Raw genomic sequence first — 13,724 nt, 5'->3', positions numbered from 1 at the left:
GAGCATGAAATGTTCAAAGAAGTCATAACTACATGAAGAATCAAGAAATCTATGGAGGATTTGTCATGGGAGATGGGTCTCTAAGGATGGATAGGGTTATGAAGATAGACATAGGGTATGTCTATTCTATTTCCACTGTGATTCTTCAAGTTTAGGTATTCATCTTATTTTATCTATTACCTTTTTGCTGATTTGTTCCTGCAGTTCCAGTTTTCCATATAAAATCTCCTTTATGTGACCTCACTGAAAATTAACCATACCAAATTAATCTGTCTTCTGAATAAACCACAAACATTTTTTTCAAATCGCTTTGCCTCTACTCATCGTATTCTCTCTGCTTGCTTCATTGCTTTCTACCCTTCCCTTAAAAAGGTTACAAAACGAGTATAGAAGGCTTAGTTCAACTGCAGTGTATTCCTTGACCCCTCCAGGGTTGTGTGATCTCACAGTTATTTCCTCAATCTCTCATGTAGTTTGGTTACTGTGTCTTATATTGTTTCACTTCATTTATAAGCTGCTTCTCCAAGCAAACTATGAGACCCTAAGAGCATGGGCGGTGATAAAGTCCTCTCTGTACCCTAGGGCCCAGTGTCCCTCCGATGGTGAGGATTCAGTATCTGCACATACCCTGATGAAATCGGTTCTTCGCGGAAGAGCAGTATGCCCAGGCAGAACAAGGGCTGGACGGCAAGGTTCACAGAAGCAGTGACTGATACCAAAAACCTGACTCTGGACTCTCGGGTTCGGCTCTTCCTCTGACTGTGGGTCACTAACAGAAGCACACTGAAGGCTAAGGCCATGTTATGGAAACCCGCAGCGCTGCTGGAAGCGGCGACACAGAGGTCTATAATCCTCTAGGTGCTTCAATGCACCTTCCCAGCCGTTATCTAAATGTGTCTCTTCAGCAACCTCAAGTGGCTCTTCATTCTCTCCGGGATGAGGGAACACCTCCCTTTCTTGCAGATTGAGGGGAAAGAACGGCGGACTTTCCTGGGGCTGAAAGCAGGATTTCTTCTCCAGGAAGGTACATTTTCCACCCGCCTACCCGAGCTGCAGGAGGTCACAGCGAAGGCGTTCAGGGCTCCGAGAAGCGCCCCAGGCGCCCTGTGCTTCCCTCCCGCAGGAAGGGTCTGACGCCCGGGGACCCGCTAATCAGGCTCATGCAACGAGGGCGTCTCGGGGCGCGGCCTCCGGCTGCTGCGCCGCACTCCCCGCGGGGCCCTGGGCCCTGCGCTGTGCCGGCCTCGCGCCCGCGGGGGGAGAGGCCGCCGGAGCGGCCCTCGGTGCAGGGTGTCCCCCGGCCTCTCTGAGGAAGGCGCTTCCCCGCCGCGCTGCGCGCGCTTCCACACCTCCCCTCTCTAGGCACCGCGCGTTTTTTTCTTTTTCTTTTCTTTTTCTGGCTAAGTAACTTTTGCATTCGCGCCTCCCCCGAGTCCTGGGGACCAGAGGCGGTGCCGAGCCTGGGGGCGGTTCCTTGGCAGCGTTGGTTCTTGTTGGAGCCAGACTTTTGCTCCTGGGTTTGGTTTGCATCATCCCCATCACACCCTCGGGAGAGGCGAGCGGCCCCCTTTCAGCCCCAGCTTCCGGCTCCGAGCAGCCCCTTCTCTCAGCCACAGCATTCTCTGGCAGTTTTTTTTTTCTTTCTCCCTCCTGTCCTCCATTTGTTGCTTTATGATCCCCACTCTCTGAGCAACGATGGTTGATTTGGAGAGCGAAGTGCCCCCTCTGCCACCCAGGTACAGGTTCCGGGATTTGCTGCTAGGGGACCAAGGATGGCAAAACGATGACAGGTGAGTGGTGTGCGGCAGTGTTTTCCGTATAAACAGCTGAAAGACACAGAGAAGGGAAAGCAAAAGGGGACGGACGGGAGAGGATAAAAAGGGAGCCAGAGACTGGGGGAGGGGGTAAAGGGACTCAGATATGTCTCTCCATTTTGACTCTATAAAGAAATAGCTATAAAAAAGAAACTCTTCTTTTTCCCTTTCTTATCCTTGCAATGTATTTACTGAATTTATTTGGTGCTTATTCTTTTGTCTATCTGTGCTTTCCTAGGGTGTGTATAAGGCTGGTATGAGAGGTATAGCACACCCAAATGGCACGCAATATCAGTGCCAAATAATTTTCATTTTTTTCTCCCTCAGGTTGTTAATCAAATTCGAAAATCTATCCAAGTTCATTGAAAAAGCACGTTAGAAACTTACAGTCTCCTTCACCTACTTAATTACTCCCTCAGTGTTGTCTTGCTAAGGCGTCCACCTGCCACTGGGAATTTGACGCTTTTTAAACATTTGGAGTTGCAGGTAGACAATTGTTTTATATATGTAACAGGTAGGGAAAATGGCAATATTTGCAAGGGAAAATACTTTGAACAGGTAACTGAGACTGTTACTGATAATGGTGTTTGTAAAGCAGGACCCAATCTTTTCATAATTAATGTAGTCTTAACTTAAATAGTAGACATGTCACAAAGTTAAAACTAGAATATTTAATATTAGAAAACTATTGCTGCTGTTTTATCTATAGCATTACTTAAACTTTTGAAATTCCTCCTCCTGTCTCTTTCTTATTATTTGAAAAGCATTTTCTATTTCATTGAATTTAATATTTTCTGGAATAGTCATTTCACTTACCACATATCCTTTTTTTAAAATAATATATGTATATACCAACTAGGCTCTCAACTTAATTGAAATGTTTTCTTGAAGTTCAGTTTGGTATTGTTATTCTATCTTAATTACATAAAAGATCCATTATCGGTCAGATTTAAAATTTTTTTCCATGCAGCCCTGGGAAATACCCTCCTTTTCCTTACGATTTCTGCTCCCAATATCAACTTCTATCTCTGCACACAGGAGGTTTTATCTTGGGCATCACTTATGGACTTCTTTGGTCTCATATTAGTAATTTAAAGGGATATGGATGTTTCATAGAGGATATTTCAATCTCTTCTTTTTAGGCAAAAACACATATTGGATAAAAATTAAAAGAATAAATACTAATTTACCAGTATGCTTGGAAATAAAGTGTTCTGTTTGTCTGAAGATAAAGAAAATAATATCTAAGCAAATTAGTGCTAATTATCATTTATAAATTCTAGCAGCCCAGTTAATGACTTATCAAGTACAGCATAGAGTTCATAGTGATTGAATCTATTTGAATTTGTTACTTCAGGACCTCTGAATCCTCACGCAGAACGGAAATCCTCCTCCTGTAGAAAGTGTGAAATAGGTTAAATGCATAGAGGACATACTTGGACTTGGTGTGCTGTCTGCTCTTTGATACTGTTCCCAGTATATTTATTGCTCATGCAGTTGCCCTCATTTCTCTAATGACACTGTAGATGTATTTTAGTGATTAAGAATTTTGGTTAGTTGACTTAAGGGAATCACTGATAGTTTAAAAATCAAGTTTTGCACATTAAAATACCTATTATAATGAAAGTTTATGCTAGCCCAACTTTAACTTAAAAATTAGATATTTTCTATTAAATGTGGTATTAAACATTTAAAAATTTGTTAATCGATTTTTAAAGATTTGACAAATTTTGTGGCTTCATGAACAATTAATATTTAGCTTTGGTTCCATTTATTGTCTTGAAGACAAGATCTTTGGATTAATAAGGACCCAAGCTTCAATCCTTGGCTTACTTCTTCACTAGCTGAGGGGCTTTGAGCAAGTTGTTCAGTCATTATTAGATTAAATATCTTATTTCTGCAAGGTACAAGACTAGGATTTAGTTGGTGCTGAGCACTGGCTACTGCTATATGTTAATTATGCTATATATATTATATATGTATGTATATGTGTATTATGTCTCTATATAAAAAACTATGATATATGTCATATATGTACACATACACACACACTATTATGCTATCTCAGTCAATCCACATACAGTCCCTGAAATGTGGATAATTATTCTAGGGCCTAGGAAATTAAGTTTCTGGGAAATTAAATATTTGTCATGTAATATGTCTTGTAAGTGTAAAGATGACACTTGGGCTTAGTTATTTGTGACTCAAATTCCTCAAGAAGTTCTCAAGTTCTTTCTACTTAATTTGAGTTTTTAAGAATAATTTTACAGCATCTAACATATTTCAGGTGCTCATTAATGTTAGTTTCCTTCTTCACTTATGATATGCAGTTTGCAATTCTTTCATATTTTTTTAAGAATCCGAAGTTAATATGCAGTAAGTAAAGTCATCTTTTTTGTCTTTAATATGGTCACAAATTCCTCTTTGCAGTTTAGTCTAAGTAGCCATCTTATTCTACTCAGTTTTCTTCATGGACTCAATTCCTCCAGAGTTGAGGAGGGAGTACTCTCTCGTCTTGGCTTGTATCAACAGGTACATTTCGTTTCAGCTCATGTTCTGTAGGCTATCTTCTGTGAAAACATTTTGAGTTTTTTTGTGTTTTGTTTTGTTTTCTCCCCCAGTTTCAGGAGCACACTAGGGCTGCTTGGAGACCAAGTCAGAACTGCCCCTGAGTATATAGGGAACTATTAGATAAGTAGCTTACCTTCTTAGCTTCTTTGTTGGGATAATTCTGAAGCATGTTCTATACTTTGTCCAGTGGAACTGAGCTCCAGTTGCCTACAGTAGTAACTGGCTTAATGTTGTAAGATTCATTGGTTTCCTTCTCCCTTCCTCCCTACTGGTATTTTCTGGGATCAGTTCTCGAATGAACTACTTATGCTCCAATCCTTATCTAATCCAAAGTGTCTTTCTGGGGAAATCTGAACTAAGATGAATATCTATCCTCTTGATCTAGAGGCACATCCTAGAAATGATGGGGGAATTAGATGATGGGAAAGTAGTTATTTTCTACCTTGTTCTTCATTTTAAGAATTTTAAATTAAATCTTAGTATGGTATGATTCAGTGGCATGTGAAAATGAGTGAGGCATTTGATAGGTGTATGAGGGGGTGTTTAAGAGATAATTTTGTTGGTCCTATCAGGATATAGGAAGTGTGTAATACATATCATTGATTTTCTGTGAACTAAGCTTGGATAGTCTGCTTAAATTTATATTGTATCACCTTTTGTTAGGAAAACATATGCATATACATACATGTAATGTACAATGAGTATATTTGTGTATATGTATATGATAGATCTGTATGAAATGCATATGTAGAGTGCATATGTAATACATATATGTATATGTATATATATATATACACTCTGTGTGTGTACATGTGTCATACATAATTACCTCTCCATTTATATTCTGATATCCTTTTCTGAGTAGGACATAATGGAACAAAGTGAGACACAGCAGTATAGATAATTTAGCACATGAATAACAGTCCTCTGAGGCCATGAAATAAGTCTGAGAGTTGTAAATGAGAATAATGCTTATGTCTAGGGTTGTCTGTTGATATTTGATGCACATTTATTTCTTTGTCATCCTGAGTAAAACACAAAAATCTAGTTCAAATGGTTCATGTAATACTTCTTTAATGGTGATTCAGCTCATATTTGAATGCAGGATATATCTTAGGGCCTCATTAAGGTAGGCTTGGAGAAGAATATAAGGAAGAATATGAAATAGTGCTTGATCAGAAACTATTCACAGATATAAGTAGAGAATTTCCCTCCAGAATATTGATAGCGTTGCTTATGTTTTGATGATATCCTTGCCAAATTTCCATCTTAAGACTGTCAAGAAAATCATATACCATTTGTAGATAGGATATTCTGTGTTTCCTTGAAAATGAAGTATCTGAAGTCACTATATTACAGATGGCATAAAGTATTCAATATATTTTTAATAGAATATTTAGAATACTTCATTCCTTCAAAGTTACTCTATGATCGAAACTAATATGACTAGAAACTGAATTTAACTATAATATGTACAATTGTACTGTTGAAATCCATTGTCTTCTGTTTTAATATTTCTGTGATTCATAAAACAATAAAGATTTAGAATGTTCTCTTGCTGTTAAGTGTTGGAAAATTTCAGGTTTTAAATGCCTTCAGAAAGCTAGAACAAGCCCTTCTCAAGCTTCATCATGACTTAGTAATTTTAAAGTTTGGAACACAATGCACTTGATGTGGAAAAATTGTCACAACTGTGGATAAATTACTGTTAATGGATAATTCTCAGTTGCAGTCATATAGGAGTAGGCTATTTATTTAATTAACACCATTCTTGTTTTCAAATACCTGGTCAGTTGTTTTAATTCCAGTAATTTAAAGTATATCTTTCATATTTTACAGGTGGCATTTAAAAGTAACTCAAGTAAGGCACCTAATGCATTGTAGTAATTGAAAATATAAAAGGATTTGAACAAAGAGTACAATTCAATCAATTAATAGTTTAACAGATATTTATAAAATGGGGAAAATATTTGGATAGCTTTTGGAGTGTGTGTAATTTTAGATGTCATACAATGCAGATATTAGTTTATATAATCAAATTGAATTGGGGAAATGGGTTTTGGATGACATATTGCACAATTATATAATTAACCAATTTATCTTCCATTGTAAATGGCATACTATTTCAAAAAGTAACCATTTGATGTAAAATACTTAATTCTAAGTTTGTAAGTTCAGGTCAGTAAATATAGATTTAAAATATTTTAAGTGCTATTAAAAAGAATTAAATGTTATTTTTTATTGTTATAGGGCAGAATCAACCATGCATATACATTATCTATGAAATGATTTGAAAATTTCTTGTTAGAAAGAGAATCCAGACAACGTTGTGTTTCTTGGTATGGCCTATGAAATTATGGGCAATCCCCATGAATGAGGCAATACAAAATTACCTACTAGTGAAGCAGGTAATGGTGCAGAAAATGACTTTAGATATATATAGTATAATACCTAAAATACAGAGACAAATGCATTGTTTAGTATTATTTTTACATAGTTACCAATAACTCAGACATTATATTATATATAAAAATGTATGTGATTCCTTCCTTTTGACCTGCTCTTATAAGTTAAACTGGAGTGTGGTTTTTCAAAGTTACTTAGAATTTGTTTTTAAAGTTTGATTCCATTTAACCACTCTTATGTATCCACTTTCTGTAAACAGTTAAGTATTAGTAATACCTCTTTTGTGAGTATTACACTTTTAATTTTTTGGAATACCACTATATATAATAAGCCTTAGAAAAGGGAGATTGGAATGTAGTGATTTCATTTTCCACATGAAAATGTGACGTTTTGAGGGGATTAAATTTCTTCTAAATAGTTTCTCTATTGCAGCTTCAAGTTATTCTTGAAGATGAGTGCAAAACCATACTTCCAGATGGATGACCAATAAAATGACTTCAGCCAACTTAATTTAAAATTATTAACATTAACACATTTTTCTCTTTCTTTATTAGTAATGTACCTTCTATAAAAATAGAAGTAATGTAACTTCTATAAAAATAGATTAAAAAGGCAATATAAGAAATAATACAAATGAAGGCTCAACACTCATAGTTTTGTTCTTCATTATTAGTACAAAATAAAAAATAAACTAACAATATATTTATTTAGTTGTAATGTGTGCTTGTATCCTGGCTATGCTTTTATCTTTTTGCTGTTGTTAACAGCAAATGTGATACTTTACTGGCTTTTCCAAATCATATTCTTGTTTATGAAAATGTTTTATATGCTCGTAAATTAATTTGTCATTGATGGCTCATCTGTTTTTGTTAGGATATTTAGTTGTTGCCAGTGTAGTTTTAATTATATGCCATGTTTGTCTGTTACCTTTATAAAATGAAGCAAAAGGAAATATTTTTTTACAGTGAAACTTGATCAGTTGCTTTATATGTTTATAGTACAAAATTAAATTAGCTTTGCCTTTTCTGAGAAATATATAATACCTTGGTCAAGATGTTTTTAAATTAATGCTTTTCCTGAGTTTTAAATTGCTAACTTAAAACTTCTCTGTGAAAGTACTCAAAGCAGGCGATGACGATTCAGAAAGGCGATCGCTTTCACTCTGTGACAGTCCTGGACTGGATGTGGGGATATTTTTGTTTTATTCATTTTAATGGGTCGTGAAAAATTTCTTTTCCTAAGGATCTTAATCATCAAGCAGCAATAAAGTTGCAATTTAAGAGAAAATCACTTGAGGGATAGAGAAGAAAAGGGTGCATCAGGAACAATGACTAAATCTTGTCCTCAGGACAAATTTAGAATTGGTTGTGTGAAGTTGTAGAAAGTAGGATGCAAGTATCATCCAAAAAAAGGCAAAGTTGTAACACAATTTGTTGTGTTTATTTGGAGTCTTAGGGATTGCAATCTGGTAACACAGATTGGGGAGGAAACTCAAATGTGTGTTCTGATGAAGGTAAAGGGCCTAGGGCTTTTAAAGGTAAAGAGGAAAACTCAGAGGGGGCTTTATATGAGTTTGAAAAAATTATGATGGTCTAAAGCTGTTATAATCTACATTTAGCATACGTAATTGGTTGCTAAGGTTATTCACAGTGCAAAAAGTCCACTTTGTTACAGGCAGCAGGTCTTTGTCCAGAATGTTTACCATTTGACAGAAAACAAAGTTAAACATTCTTCTGAGAACAGTTTCAGAGAAGAGGACGTGCATAGACCTTATTTACTTAATGGCCCCCCGACTCTATTTTGGTGTCATGTCAGCATCAGGGCTAGCTCCACTTTGTCTGCATCAACACAAGTGATTGTGGGGGAGCTGGAGGACCTTCTCATGCTGACTGTGCTGCGCGGCCTGAGGAGGTATGGATAAGCAGGGCTAGAAGCTTCTTTCTGGTAGAAGTAGTGGTGATATGTTATATTTTTAGAGTTGGCAAGCAAATGACTAAACTTTGTGAAGACACATAATATATATAAAGACTGAACATAGATATATATTCCAAACTTGCAGTTCAATAAAATATTGAACGTTGTTAATTTGTTCCAACATTTAAATAATCCATATTAGATACCTAATATGAATTCATAAATAATTATTATTCTTCATGTTAATTAACATAGAAACCAAGAAATTTACCACATAATATAATCATGAGCTTTACTTTGAAAAGCACATTATTAGCTTTTTTTTAGCCTAAAACAATCATTAATGTTAGGAAATTTTCTAATGTTACTTAGTATGTCACTGTAGTTTTCTAAGTCATACACCCTGCATTATAGAGCCAGGGCTGTGTTGTTCCTTAGGAGCTGAATTTCCCCTGTATGGCCTGTGTGCAGCTAACCATCCCAATCTCCTAACCATCTCTCCAACCTAAAGCTTTGTTTGTGTATGTTTGGACTCAAAATTTGTCCCAGCAACTGGGTATTGCATGGCCCCAGGCCCCCGTGATTCAGAACGTACATCTCTGATGTAGACGAGTGACCGTGCACGTGCTTGTAGCAGATGAACACAAACCTCGGCTCCAGGAGGTCAAGAAAGCCCTGTGAAAATGGGTGTGGGTCCGTGGCATCTTATCATCTTGAAGCAGAAGAGTGGGTTGGAAATTTCTGGATTTGATTCCTATAACTAGATATAACTAGAACAAGCTGAGCCAAAGAGAATCTAAGGTGTAGAATTATTTAAAGGAAAGGAGAAGTCATTGCACATACTTGGGAAAATAAATCATTTATGTAAACTAATTCAGTGTACCAGTGCTATTAGATTTGTCTACTTTGGGAAGTGGAGATGGATCCGGAATTGGGAAGTGGATCAGTTATGTTGGGAAGGAAGGAACTCGGCTTGGTGTTCCAGGGAAGTCAGATACAGTGAGACGAGAAAGCGAAGTAAGTTTTAATGCACTCTGTAAAAGTAACAGAGCGGGCTGCCTAAGGTGAGAGAGGCCCAGGTGCTCATTCTGAGGCTTCCTTCTTGGGATTTCAGCGGGGCAGAGAGGCCGTTGATCGACAGTTCTCGCTTCTCTAGGCTTGTTCTGATTGGTGGAATGAAGCCAGGGGCTGGGCCCTGTCTGTGCTTCTGATGTTTCTTATCTGGGGGAACCCTGGACATTTCTTGAGTCACTCTTGGACCCTGTGGCTTCATCTGATTAACTTTCTCAGTCATTGCTGGCTCTGGCTCTATCTGATCCACTTCCTGAGTCATTTTTGGGGGTCCCTTTCTCCTTTTCATCCTGCTCATTTCTGTCTCTCTGCCTAACATTTAGTGGCTGGAAAGCCTTAGTGACCTAGAAGAAACAGGGGGAGAATGCTCCTGGATGTGGGGGGGGGTCAGTGAAAAGGGGGACTGAGGATAGTGAGATTTCTCTCCACAATTTTATCTTGGGTGGATGGTATTTATCGCTATCTTTTTGACAAATAGAAGCAGTGAAGGGGAACAGAACCAGAAGCCCATATTGTTAAGCTTGGCTGTCCTGTAGGGGACTGCAGCTGGCAGCAAGTCCCCAGCCCCTTTCCTGTTTAGAGTCTTAACTGGGTTTCTCTTTGGAACTGTACTTTCAATCCACTCAGCACTACTGCAATTAAGCCATGGCTTTTAACAGTGAGAATTATTTCCGTCTGTATGTACATTCCCTGAACTCAGAGTTGTATTACTTCCAATATTCACAGTATGTACATATGTGTAAGTAATGGACTCTGCATATCAAGCAAAAAAGCAGTGCATCTGAAAAATAAAGGACAGCTTGTTCTTGGTTTTCTTGCCCTGGACTTGCCACAGAATCATAATGATGAATTGTTATGTTATTACAAGGGCACTCTTAGCCCATCTTGTAAATCACTGTGTGAATAGGGTTTTAAAAGCAGATTAACACATTTCAACCTCATTTGACTCCCTGTGGGAAAATGTGTAGATTGTCCACATATTACAAACAACCAGTTATTAACAGCAAGGAGCAGATGTGTGGTTTAATAATGGACAGCCTGCTGGTTTCAGGTCTGTTAAAAATTGAAATAACACTCGATCCCTTAGGAATCAGAAAAGGGTGATCAGTAAACCGCACAAGTACCAGTAAAGAGTGACGGCAATGACTTTAGTCATGACCTCACTGTGTGGTGATCACATTGGCAAGTTATAGTTGGAAGCATTCACTATTTGTTTTTATTTGTTGCCTATCTCCCCACAAGCGTTCATGTGCTTTTTAACCTATTTCTACTGAAAATTCAGAAGATAAAAGTGAATGGATGATATTGAATATAGTACTTAACACAATGACAGGAAATATTAACCAAGAGCTTAATACATACCATACATTCTAAGCATGTTACATGTATTATTTCATTTGATCTTCACACCAACTCTGAGGAATTCTGTTATCTTCTCCTCTTTACAGATGAATTACCTGAAGCACAGAAACACATAATTTATTCCAAGTTACATAAGCACAAGAGGTAGAACCAGAATCTAATTATGTCTACTAACTGTGATTATAGCATAAGCAAATGTGATTTAATGCTGTTAAATAACAGAATGAAATGCAAACACAGGTAAATGCTTTTGAAAGTAGAAAATTCACATAGCATCTGCATCCCTCTATGCCAGGATTACAATGACTAACTCTAAAGGAAAGGTATCAAATTTTTAAAGTTGATTGTATTTTCTGGGAGAAAATAATTTTCTTTCCTTAGATGTAAAGCATTGGTCTTTTGACAGTCTGGAGAGAGTGGATTGAAATAGGAAAACAGTAAAGTAACTAAAGCAGAGATTTTATTTATTTACGTATTTATGTATGTGCTTATTTATTTATGTAAATACAACAGAGCATATATGAATCAAGACGGCATCATGTAAGATCAGATAATTAACTTACAAAGACTTTTAAAATGTCCTCTTTGAAAGCTTTGGTCAGGGTCATTGATTTCCAAGGCCTCTTTGCAGCTTTAGTTAAACCAGAACAATTATCTTAATTTTCATATGGCTGGGTGTTTTTTTCCCTCATGTTTCTTAGTAGAGCTTTGGGATTTCCTACTTATACTTCTTTTCCCTAAGGTATTTGTACCCGTGTGAAATTCATTTTTCTCAGTCATTTTACTAATAATGGAAACCTATTTTGCAGATTGAAAAACCCTAATATGAAATTTAAATATGGTAATGTGAAGTTGCTTGACTGAGAACTTAACACTTAGCTCTACCTATTAGTATGTTTCATCCATCCTAAAGAAAATTTGTAAATACATGCAATAGCATGTAATAAATAGAAAAATACAGCTGATGAAAAGAAAATAAAGGGAAAAATCAAATCAGGTATAGAGTTGATACACAATATGAATCCTGTGAGTTCCTATATAGTTATTTGGCTTGGGCTGTGATGTCAGCTAGAGCCAAGGAAACATAATCAGTCAAGATGAGAGAGAAACTAGCCGTTCAGGAGAGATGCAGGCTTTCCTTGGTGTTCAAATCAAAAGGACATCGTTCCTGTGGATGTTCAGTCAGTATACAGTATCCTCACCTGCTTTCCTATCAAAGAGAACAGCAAGTTTTATAAAACTTCTGTAAAATGTTCACTGCCAGGTGCTGGTCTAACTAGGAAGAGTCACTTAAAGTAGATCTACACACAACAAAAATGTATTTCAGTTATATACTGTGGGACAAAAAGAACACCTGAGGATTGTAAGTCTTTCATGTAATCTTCATTAAAATCTTTTTTTATATTGATGGCTTTGATCAAATAATTAAGAATGCAAAGAGTTTAGAGTTATATTCTTTGTTGTGAACCTGAGGTATAAATGTAGTCATGGAGGCTAGGATTGCCATCACTTTATGGAGAATCTTCAAGGATTCTAACCAAAATACAAGCCTAAATTGTGGTTATTCTTACCCCTTCACAGATACTGGATGAATGAATGAATTTTCTTTTCCTACAAGAACCTAAAGTAAATGTCATACAATTTAACATTCTATTAAGACTTTTTAATTATCCCGAGTTAGTTTACGTAGCCCTGTATCTCTTTCTATATATAGATAGAGCTATATATTAAACACATAATTGTTATAGCAGACTTCTGGTTGCTAAGTGATTGATATTAATATAAACAGCCTCAAACTAGAACATCTTTTCAACCTATCTGTCACCACTGATATCACTATTAATCCTTAATTCTCTGCATTTCAAAACTTTGCAGTAGTTTCAAATTATTTTTTCAGCTTGCTTTCCTAATTAGTTCTTGATCTCCATCTATTCATTTTTGGTAGAATCTTATTCTTTTATATTTAAATTAAGCAAACAAAATGGAAATAGACTTATAAACAAAGACAACAGACTACTGGTTACCATGGCAAGGGGAATGGGGGAAATAGGTGAAGGGGTAAAAAGGTACAAGCTTCAAATTATAAAATAAAATAAAATTACAGGGATGGGAGTACTGCATAGAGAATATAGTCAATAATATAGCAATATTTTTGTATGGTGACAAATGGTAACCATACTTATTTTATTATTTTATTATTTTTTTAAAAGTGGGTTGTTTTATTTCTAATTATTCCATTGTAGCCAGAGAACATCATTTTTATGATTTTAATCCTTTAAAAGTTATCAAGACTTGTTTTGCAGCCTTACATACAGTTTTTCCAGGAGCATGTTCGACTGACACTTGAAAAGAATGTGGATTCTGCAGTTGTTGGGTGATCTGTAGACATCTGTTAGGTCTGTTTGTATAGAGAGCTGCTAAGGTTCTATTTCCTAGTTGGTTTTCTTTCTAGTTCTTTCTATTACTGAATGTGAGATGTTGAAGTCTCAAACTATTATAGTTGAATTGTCTGCTCCTTTCAATTCTTTCAGTTTTTTCTCCATGTATTTTGGGGCTGTGTTAGATGTATACATGGTTGTAATTGTT

At 36.5% G+C, this 13,724-nt stretch overlaps 1 protein-coding gene across 5 annotated transcripts in view; it reads left to right on the top strand.

Annotated features, from left to right (window-relative positions):
* Nucleotides 1-1,456: 1,456 nt before the first annotated feature.
* KCNT2 (potassium sodium-activated channel subfamily T member 2) overlaps nt 1,457-13,724 on the top strand; it is a 431,161-nt gene continuing 418,893 nt past the window's right edge. Inside the window, exons 1-2 of one of the 5 annotated variants that reach the window (XM_036919695.2) lie at nt 1,458-1,790; nt 2,142-2,300. Coding sequence is in view for 4 of the 5 variants with exons in the window: in XM_036919693.2 (XP_036775588.2) it covers nt 1,696-1,790 (95 nt within the window). In the remaining variant the exon portion in view is untranslated. Of the gene's footprint in view, nt 1,791-2,141; nt 2,301-13,724 lie in introns of all 5 variants that reach the window. The other 4 variants (XM_036919693.2, XM_036919691.2, XM_036919694.2 and 1 more) reach the window with 4 other exon arrangements.

This window comes from Manis pentadactyla, chromosome 19 (assembly GCF_030020395.1).
Source record: "Manis pentadactyla isolate mManPen7 chromosome 19, mManPen7.hap1, whole genome shotgun sequence".
Classification (NCBI taxonomy): Eukaryota; Metazoa; Chordata; class Mammalia; order Pholidota; family Manidae; genus Manis; species Manis pentadactyla.
This window is presented reverse-complemented; position numbering and strand designations above follow the sequence as displayed.